General features: G+C 48.1%; 2 protein-coding genes across 2 annotated transcripts; one reads left to right on the forward strand and one right to left on the reverse strand.

Annotated features, from left to right (window-relative positions):
• Nucleotides 1-242: 242 nt before the first annotated feature.
• LOC135171045 (uncharacterized) lies at nt 243-6,385 on the reverse strand. The gene is made up of 4 exons (XM_064137334.1): nt 5,601-6,385; nt 4,976-5,537; nt 672-4,918; nt 243-614 (listed from the first exon to the last, which is right to left on the reverse strand). Exons 1-3 carry the CDS (start codon nt 6,383-6,385, stop codon nt 881-883), a joined length of 5,385 nt encoding a protein of 1,794 aa, XP_063993404.1. The 3' UTR covers nt 243-614; nt 672-880.
• A 6,634-nt stretch (nt 6,386-13,019) lies between these two features.
• On the forward strand, nt 13,020-18,144 carry LOC135171046 (uncharacterized). Its single transcript, XM_064137335.1, has 2 exons — nt 13,020-14,538; nt 14,609-18,144. Exons 1-2 carry the CDS (start codon nt 13,020-13,022, stop codon nt 18,142-18,144), a joined length of 5,055 nt encoding a protein of 1,684 aa, XP_063993405.1.
• Nucleotides 18,145-18,894: the final 750 nt, after the last annotated feature.

The raw sequence follows: 18,894 nt of genomic DNA on the forward strand, positions 1-18,894 counted from the left end.
AATGACTTCCTTCATTGTTTGGCAAAGTTTTTCCGAAAGGGCTTTTGTTACCAATACCTCTCTGTTGGAAGAATGTTCTGGATCGGAGGGGATCGGTGTGGGTGGGTTTGAGCGGTCCAAAAAAAAATAGATAACGGTTACACGGCACGTCACTTATTTATTGACTAACACAAATTAATTAACCTTAATAATTACAGAAATTAATCGTTAAATAATGAGCGGTGCTTTATAACTTGATTATCAACGTTTGAGCGGTCAAGAACAATTTTTGAAGAATATCCGAAACACAGTTAAACACGTGTTGCTTTTACTGAATCCCGGACGAAAGTGAACGAGCGAGGCTGCCCGATCGCTCAATCGGACGATTTCGAGGGGCCTCGAGGTCGGTGGTGGGGCATCCCCCTTATGCCGGATGGCTGAGAGCGGTCCAGAAAGTGGCGCCCCATCACCCAAAAAATGTGGAATAGGCCCCTAGTAACAACTGGGTTGTTATGATTTTGCCTGACGGTGAGCAGGCGTTAGTGTTAGTAATGGAATCCTGTCGGCTTCCAGGAATTCCAACATCCTCCCCAACCGTCAGCAACTTGAGAGTAGCTGTCGATGAGCAATATGACCTAAAACAAAAATTTGGGAATCAAGAGTATTCAGAGATCGTATGCTGGGTGGATCACCCTGTAGCTGTCCGAAGAGCTGGTCCTTGGTGTGCTGGCTAAGCTTGGAATCATCCGAGACGTTGGGGGGGTCGTAAATCCCGTAAAATCCGGGTAATTCTATCTTCACGGTGGACCTCGCTGATCGTGCCGGGTCGTAAATCCGTCAGGGTTGACGAAGTCCAGGTGAAGGCCAATGAGCTGACGAGCTGTAGCGCTGAGATGTGGTTCTAGGTCCTTGACGTCGGTACTGGCAGGAGTACGAGCTTAACGATGGGGCGCGTTAACGTCGCCTGAGCGGTCCGGAGCGTGACTACTCGCGTAAGCCCATCCTTGCCAGGGTGTAGAGCGGTCACTCGGGCGAGAGGCCACTTTGATGGAGGAAACCTCTCGTCCGTGAGTAAGACTAAAGAGCCGACGTTGATGTCGTGAGTCGGGTGGTACCACTTGGATATGGCCTGTAGACGTTGGAGATATCCTGTGGACCATCTCTTCCAGAACCCTTGGAGTTTTCGTTGTATGAGCTGCCATCGGGAGAGTCTAGAGATGTTAAGATTCTCCAATGATGGCTCTGGAAGAGTTGTAGGAGCCTGGCCTATGAGAAAATGCCCTGGGGTCAGAGCCGAGCAGTCATCAGGATCATCAGTGAGCGGTTCAAGCGGCCGTGAGTTGAGAACTGCCTCAACTTGGGTGAGCAAGGTGGTGAGTTCCTCGAAGGTGAGCAGATCCTCTCCAATAGTCCGGGTGAGATGATATTTCACCGACTTCACTGCCGCCTCCCATTTGCCTCCGAAGTGTGGTGCGCTTGGAGGGTTGAAGGACCATTGAGTCCCATCTTGAATGAGGAGCTGGGCGAGCTGTCGAGATTCGGATGATCCTGCTAAGAATAGCCTCCTGAGCTCCTTATCAGCGCCGAGAAAGGTGGTACCGCAGTCGCTGAATAAGGTGTGAGCGATCCCGCGCCGACTGGAGAAACGTCTGTATGCCGCTAGGAATCCATCAGCTGAGTAATCTGATACTACCTCGAGATGCACGGCTGAGGTGGTCATACAGACAAAGATAGCCAACCAGCCCTTGTATGACTTGTGGCCCCGTCCCTTCCATGACCGGAGCGATATGGGGCCGGCGTAATCAACCCCCGTGTTGAGGAAGGCGCGAGCGGGGGTGAGTCGGGCTGGTGGCAGCTGTCCCATGAGCTGTTGAGCACGTATCCCACGTTGTCGAGCGCACTTCACGCATTTAAGGATGAAGGAGCGCACTGGAGCTCGGCCTCCGAGGATCCAGTAAGCTGTCCTGAGCTGACGAAGAGTGAGCTGTGTCCCGCCGTGAAGTGTCCTTAGGTGAGCTTGGCTTATCAGTAAGCGAGCCAGTTGCGATTCCTTTGGGATGATTGCTTGGTTTTTGCTCTCGGGGTCGAGCTGTGCGAACCTGAGCCGTCCACCAACACGCAGGATCCCTTGACGATCGATAAACGGGGTGAGCTTGGTGAGCGGATGGGACCTGGTGAATTTCTCCCCGCGAGAGATGATCCGTAGTTCCTCCCTGAAATGAGCTGTCTGGGTGAGCTTGATCCAAAGGAGCCGTGCGTCTTCCATTTCGCTGAGCGTGAGCGGATAATGGAGTGACGTATTAGGAACCCTCCTAAGCCGAGCGATGAACCTTGAGCAGATCGCGGTGATCCGAAGTAGTCGGTTGAACGAAGAGAACCTATCGATGAGATCCCAGATAGCTATTTGCTGAGCGGCGCCGTAGTAAATCTGCCCCGGTTTCTCTTCGAGGTCCACATTGAGGTCCCTTTCTAGAACGTGAGTTGGCCAAGATGAGCTGTCCTGTTGTAGCCAAGGTGGGCCTGTCCACCACAGCTTATGTGCTGCTAACTGTTGAGCGGTGAGACCTCGAGAAGCACAATCTGCTGGATTCTCCTTGCCAGGCACCAGCCTCCAGTGACTTGGCTGAGTTAGCTCTTGGATAAGAGTGACACGATTCCTCACGAATTCTTTCCATCGTGATGGGTGGGAGCTGATCCATGTGAGCGTTACGGAGGAATCCGTCCAGAGGTAGGTGGGCGCAGCTCTGAGGTTGAGCTGATCCTGAACGTAACGTATGAGCTTGGCCAGGAGCAGAGCAGCCGTAAGTTCCAGGCGTGGGATGGTCAGCCGTTTGAGCGGGGCTACTTTAGTCTTGGAGCAGACGAGCGTTATACCATTTCCAGGTAGGTGCGGAACCTTCAGGTAAATGACAGCTGCCATAGCCACCTGGGATGCGTCGGAAAATCCATGGACTTCCACGTCGAAGCCCTTGAGCAGTCCAAGCCATCGTGGCACGGTGACCTCCGACAACTGGTTGAGCTCATCCCTGAACTGTCGCCATCGATGCGCTGTTGTCGGGGAAACTGGGTCGTCCCATCCCAGTTTCTCTATCCAGAGCGCCTGTAGTAGTATTTTCGCTCGTACCACCACTGGCGCGAGGAAGCCAAGTGGGTCGAAGAGCTGAGCGGTTTCCGACAGAATGACTCGTTTTGAGATGGAGTTGGTTTCAGGCCGAGCGATGGAGAACGTGAAGCTGTCCGTTCCTGGGTGCCATGAGACTCCTAAGATCTTGGTGATCGAGTCCTCGATCACCTTTTGATCGTGGGAGGTGCTGTCCAACCTGAGTGCGCTGAGCAGACCTGCACTGTTGGAGTGCCATTTTGCCAACGGAAAGCCGCCTGATTGGCAAAGTTGAGTCACGTGATGAGCGGTCTTGAGTAACTCCTCCTCCGAGTCAGCACCTCCGCAAATATCATCCACATATCGTCCTTTCGTGAGCGGCTCCACGGCGAGAGGATAGTTACTGCCCTCGTCCTCCACGAGCTGGTTCAAGACACGTATGGAAAGGAATGGAGCGGATCTAGTTCCATACGTGACGGTGGTGAGCTGATATGTGGTGACGTTCCCATTTGCATCGGCCCAAAGTATCTGTTGGAGCGGCCAATCATCCTGATGTACTCCGATTTGGCGGAACATCTTGGTGATGTCCGTCATGAAGATGAGCCTATGCCGTCGAGTGAAGAGCAGTACATCAGCAATGTCTCTCTGGAGTTTGGCTCCAGTATGCATAATCTCGTTGAGCGTCTGCCCCGAGCTGGTCTTATGGGAGCCGTTGAACACGACTCTGAGCTTCGTCGTCTCGCTGCTGGTTCGGACGACACCGTGGTGAGGAAAGAAATATTCCGGAGAAGTGACAGCCTGAGCGGAGTACGAGCTATTCGGGACCCTCAACCCTCCTGAAGCCGGAGCTTCATGTGCTAAGGTCGTCCCGAGAGCTGTGTACTCCCCCATACGCTGTCGATGAGCTGTCTGAGTGAGCTGTCCGGGGACCCGGCGCATATGGCCAAGGGCTTCATATTCCTTGAGGAAGTCTGTATAGAGTTGATGGTATTCCTCATCACGGGAGAACTTCCTGAGCAGTCGGTGAAGGCATGCGAGCGCGCACGCTCGTGAATCCCCAAGCACTGAGGGCGGAGCCTTGAGCGGTAACCGGACAATATAACGTCCGGAGCAGTCCCTGGTGTGTGTCCGCCGAAAGTGTTCCTCGCATTGAGCTTCCTCGTCGGTGAGCTGTATCTCTGAAGTCTCAGGAACCTCTTCCTGGACCCAGAACCTGGTGAGTAAGCCATCGAGGTCCTCATTGGATACCGCCAGGTGAGCTGTGGCCGTGTGAGCTAACGCAACACCTTCAGTGGGCCCGAAGATGACCCATCCGAGTCGGGTGAGCTGAGCCGATGGTGAACCTGGGTCATGTGTGATGACCTCTGGCAGGATGAGCTGACCGTAGACGTCAGCACCAAGTAGGACGTCAATTGGTGCTGGTGCCAGGAAGCTGGGATCAGCGAGTTGTAACCCTTCAAGATGATCCCACTTGAGCTGTCCGGGTGTAAACGTCGGTAACGACGTGGTGAGCTGGCTGAGAGCATAAGCCGTGACTCTCAGCTGAAATGAAGAATGAGTGGACTGTATGGTGAGCGGTACCTTGCCTAGTGCCGGCCCAGATGCCGAGTTTCCGATTCCGGAAATAAGTAGTGAAGTCTTGGACCGGGTAAGTCCCAGACGACGCACAATCTGGTCCCCAATAAGAGATATTTCTGATCCTGGGTCGATGAGCAGACGAATGCGGTGAGCGGCCCCATCTGGACACACGAGATAAGCTAGACTCGTGGCCAGAAGTACCCCAGGACGGCAACCAGGAATTCCAGAATCGAGCTGACGAGCTGAGCACGAAACGGCAATCTGTCCGGATGACCTTCATTCCGCAGATGTTGAAGGCCTTGGCTCAGAGGTCTTCACAGTAGTGACCCCATCCCCGTAGGTGTACGTGACCATTGGTAACCCGGATGGTCGAGCTGATGACGATGCAGCTTGATTTTGAGCAGTACCTTGAGCGGTCCTAGAAGATGGCCCTTGACTGGGCTTAGGTGGAGCTGTGGTCGAGGTGGAGTGTAGCATCGTATGATGGAGACCTCCACAGAGCTGGCATCTCGTCTGCGATCTGCAGTCCTTGACTGAATGACGACCGAGACAGTTGTAGCAGAGATAGTACCGTTCCACTATCTCCCGACGAGCTGGACCGTTGAGCTGACGAAATGATGTGCAGGTTGACAGATAGTGGTCTGCCTGACACATTGAGCAGGGGTACGTCACTTTCCCTGATGAGGTGTTCCTGGGAGTTGGCCTGGCCTGTTGTGGCTGTGGAGCAGCTGCGTGATGCACCTTGACCGACAGGGGAGGCCTTCTTGAGCTGACAGTAGTAGGCCTCGTAGCCTGATCCGTGGAGCGAGCGGGCGTATTAATCTCCATGCTCTCCATGGCACGAGCCCTCCCGGTGAGGAAGTCCTTGAAAGCTGAGAAACTGGGGAAGTCGGTGGACGACCCGACTTTCACTTCTCATGCTTCTCGGAGCTTCGAGCTGAGCCGTTTGGATACCACGTAGACGAGGACCTGATCCCAATGAGCAGTCGGTGACCCTAATGCCTCCAGAGCGTTCAATGCCTCGGCGACAGTGGTCAACAGAGTTTTTAACTCTCGAGCACTGTGAGCGGTCATCCCTGGTGGGTTGAGTAGGCGCTCGAGCTGCGCCGAGACGAGGAGGCGCTTATTTTCATAGCGCGTAAGGAGCAGTTCCCAAGCAGAGGCAAATGAGTCATCAGAGATGGCGATGTTGGAGATGATTCGAGCTGGCTCATCCTTGAGGCTCGTCCTCAAGTAATGCATCTTCTCCACATTAGGAATGTCTGGGTTTGAGCCGACCAGTGAGCTGAACAAATCTCGGAAGGACCGCCATTCCGAGAATACCCCAGAATATTTGGGAAGAGCAATTTCTGGCAGGCACCTTTTAGCCGTTGAAGGTTGAGCGGTTCCCCCTGCGGCAGAGCGACGTGAGCCGGTGGACACCCCCTTCCTGTCTATGAGCTGAACCAGAATCCCCTTGGCCTCGTGATAGTGTACGATGGTCCGATCAAAGAGGCTGTCCTTGAAGTATGGCAACTCCAAGACGTTGTCCACCTTCGCGCTCCCGCCGACGAGCTTCTCATGAGTGGCCTCGAACTTCTCCCAATAAGTTTCGAGGATATCCAGCTTGGCATGCAGGGATGTTATGGTGAGCTGGTCCACCTCATCATCGAGCAGTTCGTTATGCACCCTTTCGATGAATGCACCTCTCGATGTGTTCAGCCCCAGGGTAACCTCAAAGGAGGCCATAGCTGACAGCTGATGAGTATGGAGCGTTTCCGAAATCCAAAAAAAAAACAAACCCAAGAAAAAACCAGTGAAAGGGGAATGAACTGGTAGAAAAATAATATAACACCTTGGACGTGATTGATACCGCACGGATCAAAAAGAAAAAGGGTTGAAAATACCTGTGACTGAGCGGTGCCAATGGGAATGATTCCCAAAAAATTACCAGAACGTGGTTTTGCTGCCGATGATCCGAAAAAATATTCCGGAATTCCAGATGGGCGGATCCCTATCTGAACGGCAGGAGCGGGCTCTCGATGATGGAGGGTCGGTACTGTCGAATGGTAGGAGCGGGCCCTGGATGTGGTGAGACGGCACTATCAAGTGCCGGTGGCGCTCGGCGTGGTTGGTGCGACACTGTCGGACGGCAGGGGCGGGCCCTCGTTGATGGTGGGGCGGCACTGCCAATGCCGCTATGCTTCCCGCGCTGAGCCAATTTTTCCCACTCACACACTCGCACAATTTCACCGATTAACACAAAAAATGTTCCTCCGATCCGGCTCGAAGGACCAGAAAATGTTGGAAGAATGTTCTGGATCGGAGGGGATCGGTGTGGGTGGGTTTGAGCGGTCCAAAAAAAAATAGATAACGGTTACACGGCACGTCACTTATTTATTGACTAACACAAATTAATTAACCTTAATAATTACAGAAATTAATCGTTAAATAATGAGCGGTGCTTTATAACTTGATTATCAACGTTTGAGCGGTCAAGAACAATTTTTGAAGAATATCCGAAACACAGTTAAACACGTGTTGCTTTTACTGAATCCCGGACGAAAGTGAACGAGCGAGGCTGCCCGATCGCTCAATCGGACGATTTCGAGGGGCCTCGAGGTCGGTGGTGGGGCATCCCCCTTATGCCGGATGGCTGAGAGCGGTCCAGAAAGTGGCGCCCCATCACCCAAAAAATGTGGAATAGGCCCCTAGTAACAACTGGGTTGTTATGATTTTGCCTGACGGTGAGCAGGCGTTAGTGTTAGTAATGGAATCCTGTCGGCTTCCAGGAATTCCAACACTCTCGATGAATCATACAATGCACAATTTTCACATTCGGATTAATTTTCAACACATGAGCGACGAATCCTTTTTTGCGGCCGTGCATTGAAGGTGCGCCATCGGTACAGAGACTGATACAGTTTTCCCATTTATTTCCTCTTGATTCAATATTTTTATTTACCAGTTCGAAAACGTCCTGTCCTGTGGTAGTTTGCTTCAGCTCCGAACAAAAGAAAAACTGATTTTTAATCGATCCGTCTTTAATAATACGGAGAAATGCTAATAGTTGAGCTTTATTACTAATATCGGTCGATTCGTCGACTTGAAGAGCCCATAAATTCGACATTTTGTCTTGATTATTCGCCAAATGCTCTTTGAGTTGTAGATCAATATCATCGGACATACTTTGAATTCTACGCGCAATTGTAGCACCTGATAACGGTATTACTTTCACACGTTCAACAGCTTGTGTTCCAATCATGGTTTTAACAGCTATCTCCAACGAAGGCAAAATGATATTTTCAGCATCAGCATGAGGCTTTTTCTTTTTTGCTAATAGTTGGGCAATTTTATAGCTTGCGATTTGAGCTTTTTCTGGTACCACACATAAATTTTTGAATCGTTTGGCTTGGTTGTATAATTGTGAACGAAGGTTCTCGAAATAAGATTTCTCCTTGTTTATGTACAATGGATGTTTTTTTTCAAAATATCGTCAAAGTTTACTCGGAACCATCGCTTCATTGGAAAGGGTTGTAGAACACAAAATGCAAACGGGCAAAGAATTCTCTTCTTTGGACGGAATGAAAGCAAACTCTATGTATTCATCATTGTATTTCCGCTTTGCTGAAACTGTTGAAGATGTGACCTTTGCTTTTTTTGTAGTTTTGTCAGAGTCCGGAGTTTCGGAACTCTTTGTTTGGATAACGTATTTGTCCATATTGGGTCTGTAATTAAGTCACAAGTAAGTAACTGAAATGAATACCTTCTTATATTCAATATTGTAAGAAAAAAAATTAAAAAAGTATCAACGCCTGTTTAAGAAGTATGGAACTAGTTTATTGATTATATTAAGAATAAATATAGTGTGACGAGGCAACATAACCTTAGAGGTTATGTTGACATTCCCCTCCGCACGCCGCCTATTTTACTAATATTTACGTACTTATTCATTCACCGTTGAAGAACCCCTTCCCCTAAATCCTTCCCCCTCCCCCGATCCCTTACTCGCCGCGCTCGGACAGCGCGAGAACCATCGCAAAGAAGCACCACTGAAGGATGGGATGACGTAGGCCGTCCCCCTCCTTCCCGCGGTCCACTACTCGCGACGCTCCCACTTGGAGGAAGAAGCGGATGACGTAGCGCGCACGTTGCGTAGTGCGTCACCCCGCCACCCCTCGGCCCCCGAAGATGCCCATAAGCATCGATCGGTGGATCAGGGGAAGGTGAATATCACACCCCGGAAATGGACGAGAATGGGCCGACGACCCCCGAATACTTCGAGGAGGTCCTCAAGTGGCTGATCGATCGACACTCGTCGTTCAGCTGTCGATCAAAGTAATACAGTGCGCCCCGTTATCTAATCTAATAAATCGAGCACAATTAGTGAAGTGGCCCAGGATCGCCCGAAATGGAAGAGAGGCTCATCCGTGGACCAGGATCCACCAATTGCCCCTCAGGAAGAGGTTCGAGACCCAGTAGACCCCGAAAAGGAGAATAAAACCGCACGGAAATTCGACAATCATTATCATCAGCCGAGTGAGTACCCTTTCTTTCCCCTCATTACCCAGTGACGTCATTTCCCCCCAATCACGATTCTCGGAACCCCTCCAACGGTGTCAATTAATCCTATTCTTTGTCTAGATATTATTAATATTATTATTGTATCATTCTTATTATTATTATTAGTGGATCCCTCAATTCTCCCTTTTTTCATAAATTAGAGCCACCCCCTTTTTTCTTTATATAAAATCAAAAGTGGTCCGACAAGCGACCTGCCTGCCCCCCACCCCTGAGAATTCCCAGAAACAGGCATTCTTTCAATTATTATTATATTTTCAATTAATTGTACCTTGACCCACAATACTGTAATTCCCATAATTATTATTTGGAATAAATATATTCAATGTTAACAGCCTCTGCCCCTTTTTATTTAATATTTGACCCGCCCTCTAATTAATAATTAATAATTAGACGAAAGGTCACAATAGTTAATAAACATGATCACTATTTAATGATTTGCAGTCACCTTGATTATAAAGAAAATCTAACACAAACACGTGGTAAAAATAAAAAGTGAGAACACAATCTAGCAAACGCAACAATATTCGCAAAACGAAACACACAATGAGAATTTTTTAGGGGAATTGAAAAGTCACGTCACGGAGCGAAATGAAGCGTTGTCAAGCGGTATGTTGAGTGGGGGAAAATCCCCGCCAGTGCCTCTCTAACCAATTCACCCTCGCTTGTGCATCTTGTTGTTACGACAAAGTTTGGGAGGGCAAATACGAGTACCTGCGTTCTGGCTAATTTAGTTAAAGTTAAATGACTACTTTTTGGGCAATTTTATAGTTATAAGAAATTGGTTTTTAGATTAATCTCAGAATATCTAGTGCAACTTGGAAAATCTTTTGCGGCACACTTAACATTCTCCCGCGGCACACAGTTTGCGAGACACTGGTCTAAAATAATAAAGCCAAAGTCAATATATTTAATTAATTATATTCATATTAATCATATAAGTAATTTATATAAATTTTATTAAGATTAATAATTATATAAATTATATTAATACTGAGGAGGCGACAAAAGCGGCCGCGAGATTGCGGCTGCAGGCAACATGGAAGGGAGCCAGGAATGGGCACGCTAGTGTCCTCCGCGCAGACGGGGAGCTGGAAGGGCTACTGTTGTCCGGTGCTGACGCCTGCAGGCCCATATGGCACTTTCGCAGAAAGTTCTCTGTCAACCTACGATGGGGGGAAACCCCGTCAGGAGAGGACGCGGACTGGGGGCCGCCCCGTGGACTAGTCTGGTATACGGACGGATCACGGGTGTGCGGACGAGCAGGAGCGGCGGTCTGGTCAGAGGGGCCCGCAATAGCGAGGACCATTGGGCTGGATTCGCACGCAACCGTGCTCCAGACTGAGCTGGCTGCCCTAAGGACCTGCGCCAGGATGATCCTGGAGAGAGGGGACAAGGGCAAAAAGATCTTCATCTACTCAGACGGCAGGCGCGCGCTCAGGGCAATACTTAGGTATGAGTGTTACTCCAAGTTAGTGGGTGAATGCGTTGAGCTGATGGAGGAAATTGCCGTAAATAATCGGCTTGAGGTGGCTTGGATTCCGGGCCACGCTGGCATCAAAGGCAATGAGAAAGCCGATGAGCTAGCAAAGAACGGCAGCAGCAGGGCCTTTCGGGGAGAGGTGGAGCACGTAGGCGTGCACACCGACTTTGTGAAGGACCTGGTCAAGGAACGTGGGGATAGGAGGATTGTGGAGAGATGGGACTCGGAGACGGGTGCCAGGCACACGAAATCCTTCCTAGAAAAACCCACTAGGAAGATCGCAGAGACTTTGTTGGGCCTAAACAGGGCTAAGCTCCGCGCTATAGTTGGGCTTATCACTGGACACTGGCCCCTGGCTCTGTATTTATCAAGGATAGGCAAGGGGACTGACCCCCTATGCAAAAGATGCGGGTTGACGGAGGAAGATCCTCTTCAGCTATGCACAAGATGCAGCGGGCTCGATGAAGTCCGGTTTAATGTTTTTGGGTCTGCATGCACAGATATATGCGTCGACAGGGACGGGATCAAGGGGCGCTATGAGTTTGCTCGTAGGGCACAGATACTCGATACCAGCGACTAGATGGCTGCCTAAGGGCGGTGTGTAAAATGGCCGTGAGGCTGATTGCACCTCTGGCTTGGACCGTCTAAGGAATAATAAGTGAATAAGTGAATATATTAATATTATCTTCAAGTAATTATTTTTTTATTATTCATGAAGGAATTAATATGGAAAAATTTATTAATAAAATTTATATTTGCAAATCGTTAGTCATATATTGCAATAATTAACTAAGATTCATGCTGCTATGGTATTGTGTTAAAAAAAAACAAATCTAAAGTATTAATGGGATTAATAAAAACATTGTTGTAGTGCTTTCATATCCTATAGTGTTACTATATTTTGTATACATTATTACAACTGCTACGTACATAAACAAATGCAACACATTATTAAGTAAAATTATCTAATAAATGAGAAACACATGGGGTATATATATGTTTACAATAGTGTACAATACTATTAGTATACGCATAGATATATATCAGCTGTCTCTTTCTTCGGCCAGGGAGACAAATTCCTGTTTTACCAACAGTTAAATTACAAGAATATAAGTTTGGCGCTAGCGTTGAAAAAGGCGCTGCATTTAAAGTTTGAAGTTGATAACTTTCTACAAATTTACAGACAATCTCGAAATTCGGGGGAATTAGGGAATTTAACTCTATGCTCATTTCAGCTAAGAATTAAAAGTTATAGGAAAGGGGGAAAAGTAGGAAACCTGAAAAATCGAAAATATACCCAATTGAGTAGAGAATTTTACTAGAGACGTGAATCGACGGTCGGAAAATCGCCAAAAATTATGCGAAAGCCGGAAAAGTAGGACAATCCAAAAAATCAAATATGCTACGATTACAGCTTTAACAAAATCTACATTTCTATTTTTGATTATGGATTCACAGATCATATGGAAGTGCATGCGCGATATACCAGTATGTTTTCCACTTGTTTAAACTATACCAAAAAAAACGCCCCCCAACTCAACGACAAGTGATCGATGAATTTCGGATACTTCCGGGGTTCATCGGGTCACTGGTCATCGGTCTCGGTCACCAACTTGAGACCCCCCCCAAATCAGTCTTACAACGTATCTCCAACGTACCGGTCAACGTAATTCTATAATTTCGCATTTATCAACGTCTCTCAACTACAATTAGAATATCAACGATCCAGGATTTCACACGGGTGAAACCCAACGAACTTTGTGAAACTTGTATAGGTTTTTTACAATTAGTGACAATAAACATACGAAGTTTTTATAACTTAGTGTCGTGTGTCTTCAACTGCATCTCACTACACCAATCCCAATTTTTCCGACGCCCGACCACCCAAAATCACGTTCCTCAACTAAACATTGGTCCTTCGAGCCGGATGGTGCGGTAAAAAACAGTGAAAAGTTGTGAAAGTGCAGTGAAAATTCAACGGAAAACCAAAAAGGACGCCAAGTCCTATAGTGAAATCAACGACCCGTGGAATATTCTGGAACATTCCAACGATAATCCAACGAGAACAATAAGTGTTTATTGCCCTTGACCCTTTGTATTCAGTGTTTACATTCCATCGGGTCTCAAATTTCCCTGACCGCGTGTGTGACCATTCGTGAGTGCTCGGCCCACTTCGCTCAACTTCGCCAGTAGTCCCCCACTTACTGGGACTGTGCTCCACGAGTGAGGTCGCACCCCACTCAACGTCAACTCAACGGTCGGTACAGCGCAGCGGTCGGTAAAGCTCAACGGTCGGTAACGTAGGTATCAGTTACCAACATGGCAGATGATGGAGAGTACGAGCCAACCCAACCCATTGAAATCAACGTCGAGATCAACCCCGTACCTCCAATCGTCGTTAACCCTCCAGAGACGCAAGCTCCAACCACACAGGAGCATGAAGACTGGGCAACTGCTGTGGAAACCTTTCCTTCAGTCAACATCTCAACTATTAAGACGAGGAAGTCCGAAATACCAACGATGCCATCAACTTCAAGCACACCAACGCAGCTCTCAACAGGAACCGCCAATCAACTAGAGTTTTTGCAAGACAGAATACTAGAATTCAACGCAATTGATGAGGAACTGAGGGAATTAAGAGCCTCAGATACAACGCTGGAGGAACTCAACGGCCATGAGGAGTATTTAAAGGACGCCTGGATCGAATTTGCTGAGCGATCACAGGCATTGATTGCTAATCTACCCCCAGATCACAGCTGGATGACGGGAAAAGCATTTCTCAGAACAGGAGAATTGAAACGTCAGACGCTAAAGAGGATCTGGAAACTCAAAGGGGAGATATCAACGAAGGAGAAATTATCCGCGGGTAGAACAACGACCAGTCAACTGAAAAGAATCGATCTCCCAAAATTTCAAGATAAATTTTCCCAGTGGAAAGAGTTTTCTGATCTGTTCCAGAATCTGGTTGGGAAAAAACCAGACATGTCGCCTGCAGAAAAGCTGGTGAGGCTGAAGGAGGCTCTTAAGGGACCCCCAGCTGAGCTAATCTCCTCCTTCACTGCTACGGATATCAACTACGAGAAGGCATGGGACAAACTTCAACGGCATTATGAAAATCCACGTCTCATCGCCGGACACCTCTTCAACAGGGTGCTCAACTTGCGGCCAATGGCTAAGGGAGACGCCAAGGCCATGATAACCAACGCACACATTGCTCGTGAGACAGTGGACCACCTTATCAGCACCGCCGGGATTCCCAAAGAGGATTTGGGCGAGCAATTTGTTTTTCACTTGCTCAAACGATCAATGGAGGCTGATACTCGCACCACGTGGGAACAGAGGCTGGGAACATCAACGAATTTCATACCTCTGCAGGATTTAGTCAACTTCCTGGAGTCAACAGCAAGAGGCATGACTCCAGATGATCAACACGAACCAACGGTTCCTCAACGGCCAAAAGAGAAAATTCAACGTGGAAAATCACCACCTCGAGCACGCGTTTATCATGCCGCCGAAGCAACAATTCAACGAAAGGAACCTCAGCATATTAAGCCTGCTGATTGCTGTGGGTACTGTAACGCCAAGCACTTCATTGGAAAGTGTCCATCATTTCTCAGCCTCTCAGCGCAGAGAAAACTAGAGCATCTGTCAACAACACGACTATGCTACAACTGCTTCGGTACACACCTGGTGACGAGATGCAAGTGCACTAAATTTTGCATGAAATGTCAACACAGGCACCACACGCTGTTGCACATGGACCCAACAGACAGAGAAAGACCAACGACATCAACAATCAACAGCGGTCCAGAGCAACAATCAACGAGGGAGGAATCAGGTTTGAGTGTTTGATTTATTATAATTTTCATTCATCACTCAGATCATTGATCCTCACTCGTTTTCAACAGGTCGTCCAACATCAACTCAGTCAACTAGATCCAACGAGAATTCAACAGATTCAACGGCTAACAAGAGGATTTACGCCCCCCTGAGTCAAGTCGAAGAATCGACTCAACGGAATTCGAGCAACGTAGAGGACACTAAGTTCTCCCACAAATCAACGGATCAACGACTAGTGCTCTTGGCTACGGCTAAAGCCAGGGCATTCTCCAAAAGCGGATTCTACACGATCGCCAGAATCCTCATCGATCAAGGCTCAGAGCTTTCATTTATTTCGGAAAGCCTGGTGCATCAACTTCACCTACAACGACGACATTCAATGATTGAACTCATGGGAATTGGTGGAAAACACGCATGTTCAACGAGAGGGATTGTGGCAATCACGCTCCAATCAACGAAACAGCCATTTCAACAAGTTGAGATCAACGCCCACATCCTGCAAAAGCTAACCTCACAGTTACCAACGTTCTCATGCTCATCTGCATCAATCGGATCACTGCAGCAACTTCAACTGGCAGATGAGAGCTATTCAACACCTGGACCTATCAACATAATCATCGGAGCTGACAACTACGGGAAAATCATCGGCAACGGGATTGAAAAATCCAACGATGATCAATTAGTTGGCCAACTAACAACATTCGGATGGATCTTATCCGGTCCATTATGCAACACAACGTATTCAACGAGGACCTCCTTATCCGCGGCAAGGGGATCTTCCAACGAACAATTAACGGAGCTTCTACAAAGATTCTGGGTCCAGGAAGAACCACCAATCTCAACAAATCCAACCAACGAGCTCACACCAGACGAATTAGAGTGTGAAGAACACTTTCAACGCACTCATCAACGAGACACGTCGGGGCGCTACATTGTGCGATTGCCACTTCGCACATCAACAGCAGCGCTCGGAGAATCGAGGAATAAAGCGCTTCGTCAGCTCCAGTCGGTGAAACGAAGACTAAACGCTAATCCTGACTACAGCAAACTCTACTATGACTTTATCAACGAATACGAAGCACTTGATCACATGCGACGTATACAACAAGTATCAGAACCAGCAACAAACTACTACCTGCCACATCATGGGGTTCTGAGGGAAGATTCGCTAACCACGAAGCTTCGAGTAGTCTTCAACTGCTCCAACAAGACATTACCGGGTATCTCACTCAACGGCATCCTCCACGCGGGCGGAAAGCTCCAAGTGGATGCAATGGATGTACTCACATGGTTGAGACGACATCGACTCGTCTTCGACACCGACATCGTTAAGATGTTTCGACAAATCAACGTACACCCTGACGATTGGAATCTTCAACGCATTCTTTGGATAGACGAAAATCAACAACTTGTGACATACCAACTAACAACGGTCACATATGGACAGAAATGCTCTCCATGGCTCTCTTTGAGAGTTCTTCAACAACTCGTCAACGATGAAGGTCAACGATTCCCTGCAGCAGTGCTACCACTAACTAAAGGCCGTTATGTCGACGACATTTACGGTGGAGCGGACTCTGAGGGAGAATTCAAAGAAATGATAATTCAACTTCAACAGATCTGCCCGGCGGGCGGATTTCCACTTCAAAAGTGGACCAGTAATCGCCCAGAGATACTCCAACAGCTCAACTTGTCAACGGGACCGGCAGGTACAGTGCAATTCGAGGAAGCAGTCATCAAAACGCTCGGATTGTGCTGGCATCCAGCAACAGATTTATTTCAATATAAATCTAGAACATTCAACTCAACGAGCTTCACCAAGAGGGTACTGCTATCGGAAATAGCTCAAATTTTCGATCCTCTTGGATTCATCGCACCAGTCATTGTTCGAGGAAAAATACTCATCCAAGAACTATGGCTGCTTAAACTTAATTGGGATGATCAACTTCCACTCGACTATGTTCGAAGGTGGAAAGAGTTCAGGGAGGAACTCACGCAACTAAATCAATTGTCCATCCCAAGATGGCTAAATCTATCTCCAACGACTACCAACGTACAAATACATGGATTTGCCGACGCATCAACAGCTGCCATGGGAGCAGTCGTTTATCTACGAGTTCAACGAGACAACGAAACACCAACAATCAGCATGGTGTGTGCAAAAACAAGAGTTGCACCACTGAAAAAGCTGACGATTCCACGCCTGGAGCTAACCGCGGCCCTTCTGCTAACAAAAATTGTCAGCTGGGCACAACGCACATTGGAAATCAACGGAGAGACATACCTTTGGTCTGATTCTTCAGTAGCTTTGGCATGGATCAACAGCCATCCATCGAGATGGAAGGAATTCGTTCACAATAGAGTAACGAAAATCCAGGAAGAGTTACCAACAGCCGTATGGAGACATGTTGGTGGGATTTACAACCCTGCTGACTGCGCTTCACGTGGCATTTCACCGAGTCAACTCAACGAACATCACCTTTGGTGGAAAGGGCCTGACTGGCTAGCAAAACCGCCGTCAGACTGGCCACAAAATACAACCAGTGCTCCAACGGAAGTCTCTCTTGAAGAGAGACCAGCAACAGCTCACCCAGTAGCTGCTGAAGCTAGGCAGCATCCACTGACAGAGTTCCTGAACAGATATTCTACTTTATCAAAAGTATTACAAGTCACCGCAACGATGAATCGAGCCATCCAACGACTTAGACGACAACCAACGCCCGATTCATCAGTATTAACAACGATAGAACTCAACGAAGCGAGGACATTCTGGGTTAAGGTAACACAACACCAATACTTTGAATCTGTGTTTCAGAACTTGAACAGAGATATTCAACTACCTCGCCAACATCCACTGGCCAAGCTCACCCCGAGAATTGATGATCAAGGAATTCTCAGGCTTGGTGGACGACTAAAGAACTCATTGCTTGATCCAGACGAGACTCATCCAATTATCTTACCACGACAATCTCGCCTGACAACGCTCATCATCAACGAAGCTCACCAGAAAACACTCCACGGAGGAGTTCAACTCACCATGGCTCATGTTAGACAACGATACTGGATCGTTGGTGGCAGAAAGTCAGTGCACGCATCAATTCTGCGCTGTGCTATCTGCACCAGATTCAGGGCAACACGAGCCCAACAGTTAATGGGTCAACTGCCAACAGCTAGAGCAACGCCTTCAAGACCATTACTGCATACTGGAGTGGACTATGCAGGGCCACTTCCAATCCTGAAGTGGAGACCAACGAACGCGCAACCATCAACGGTTCATATAGCGGTTTTTGTGTGTTTCACAACCTCAGTTGTCCACCTTGAACTGGTCAACAGACAAACAACGGATGCATTCATCGCAGCATATAAACGATTCACTGGAAGGCGAGGCATTCCAGCTATCATGTATAGTGACAATGCAACAACATTCGAAGGAGCAGCCAACGAACTCAACAGACTATACAACCAAGAATCTTCAGATAACCAACAAATTAGAGCTGCTCTTGCTTCCAACGGAACTCAGTGGAAATTCAACCCACCAAATGCTCCTCACTTCGGAGGCAAGTGGGAGGCCGCTGTAAAATCAACGAAGTATCATCTACGATGAGTATTGGGAACAACAATGTTAACATACGAAGAGCTCAACACGATCCTGATACAAATCGAGGCCTGTCTCAACTCAAGGCCTATTGTTCCGATGAGAGATGACCCAGATGACCTTCAGGCTCTTACACCAGGGCATTTCCTCATCGGAGAACCTCTTCAACTACTCCCGGAGCCATCTCAACTCAACACAAATATCAACAAAATCACACGATGGAATCTGGTGACCCAGAAAATACAACAATTCTGGTCGAGATGGTCCAGGGAGTGTCTTCAACGTTACCACTCCATCTACAAGTGGAATCAACAGCAACGCAACATCAAGGTGGGAGATATGGTCCTGATGATCTCCCTCCAGCACGTTGGCCACTGGCGCGAGTCATTGCGGTAAGGCCAGGGGCTGATGGACTAGTGAGAGTCGCAGAACTGCTCACAGCAACACCAGAGGTCCCAACGAATCCAGATGGATCACCATCAACACAGAACATTCGGGTCCAACGACATCAATACACCAGACCGATAGCAAAACTTTGCTTGCTACCAACGGACCCAACACCAGCAGACCAACAAGATGACAACTAGAGATTACCATCAACAGAGGATTCATCACGCCTGATGAATGCGGGCGGGATGTTTAAACTATACCAAAAAAAACGCCCCCCAACTCAACGACAAGTGGACGATGAATTTCGGATACTTCCGGGGTTCATCGGGTCACTGGTCATCGGTCTCGGTCACCAACTTGAGACCCCCC

Source organism: Diachasmimorpha longicaudata, chromosome 18, assembly GCF_034640455.1.
Source record: "Diachasmimorpha longicaudata isolate KC_UGA_2023 chromosome 18, iyDiaLong2, whole genome shotgun sequence".
NCBI classification, from domain to species: domain Eukaryota; kingdom Metazoa; phylum Arthropoda; class Insecta; order Hymenoptera; family Braconidae; genus Diachasmimorpha; species Diachasmimorpha longicaudata.

Coding starts and splice junctions, on each gene's coding strand:
- LOC135171045 (XM_064137334.1), bottom strand. CDS start 6,385: ATGGCCTCCTTTGAGGTTACCCTGGGGCTGAACACATCGAGAGGTGCA. Junction 5,538..5,600: donor GTCTACGTGGTATCCAAACG/GCTCAGCTCGAA, acceptor CGACTTCCCCAG/TTTCTCAGCTTTCAAGGACT. Junction 4,919..4,975: donor ACGGGGATGGGGTCACTACT/GTGAAGACCTCT, acceptor TCATCCGGACAG/ATTGCCGTTTCGTGCTCAGC.
- LOC135171046 (XM_064137335.1), top strand. CDS start 13,020: ATGGCAGATGATGGAGAGTACGAGCCAACCCAACCCATTGAAATCAAC. Junction 14,539..14,608: donor ATCAACGAGGGAGGAATCAG/GTTTGAGTGTTT, acceptor CGTTTTCAACAG/GTCGTCCAACATCAACTCAG.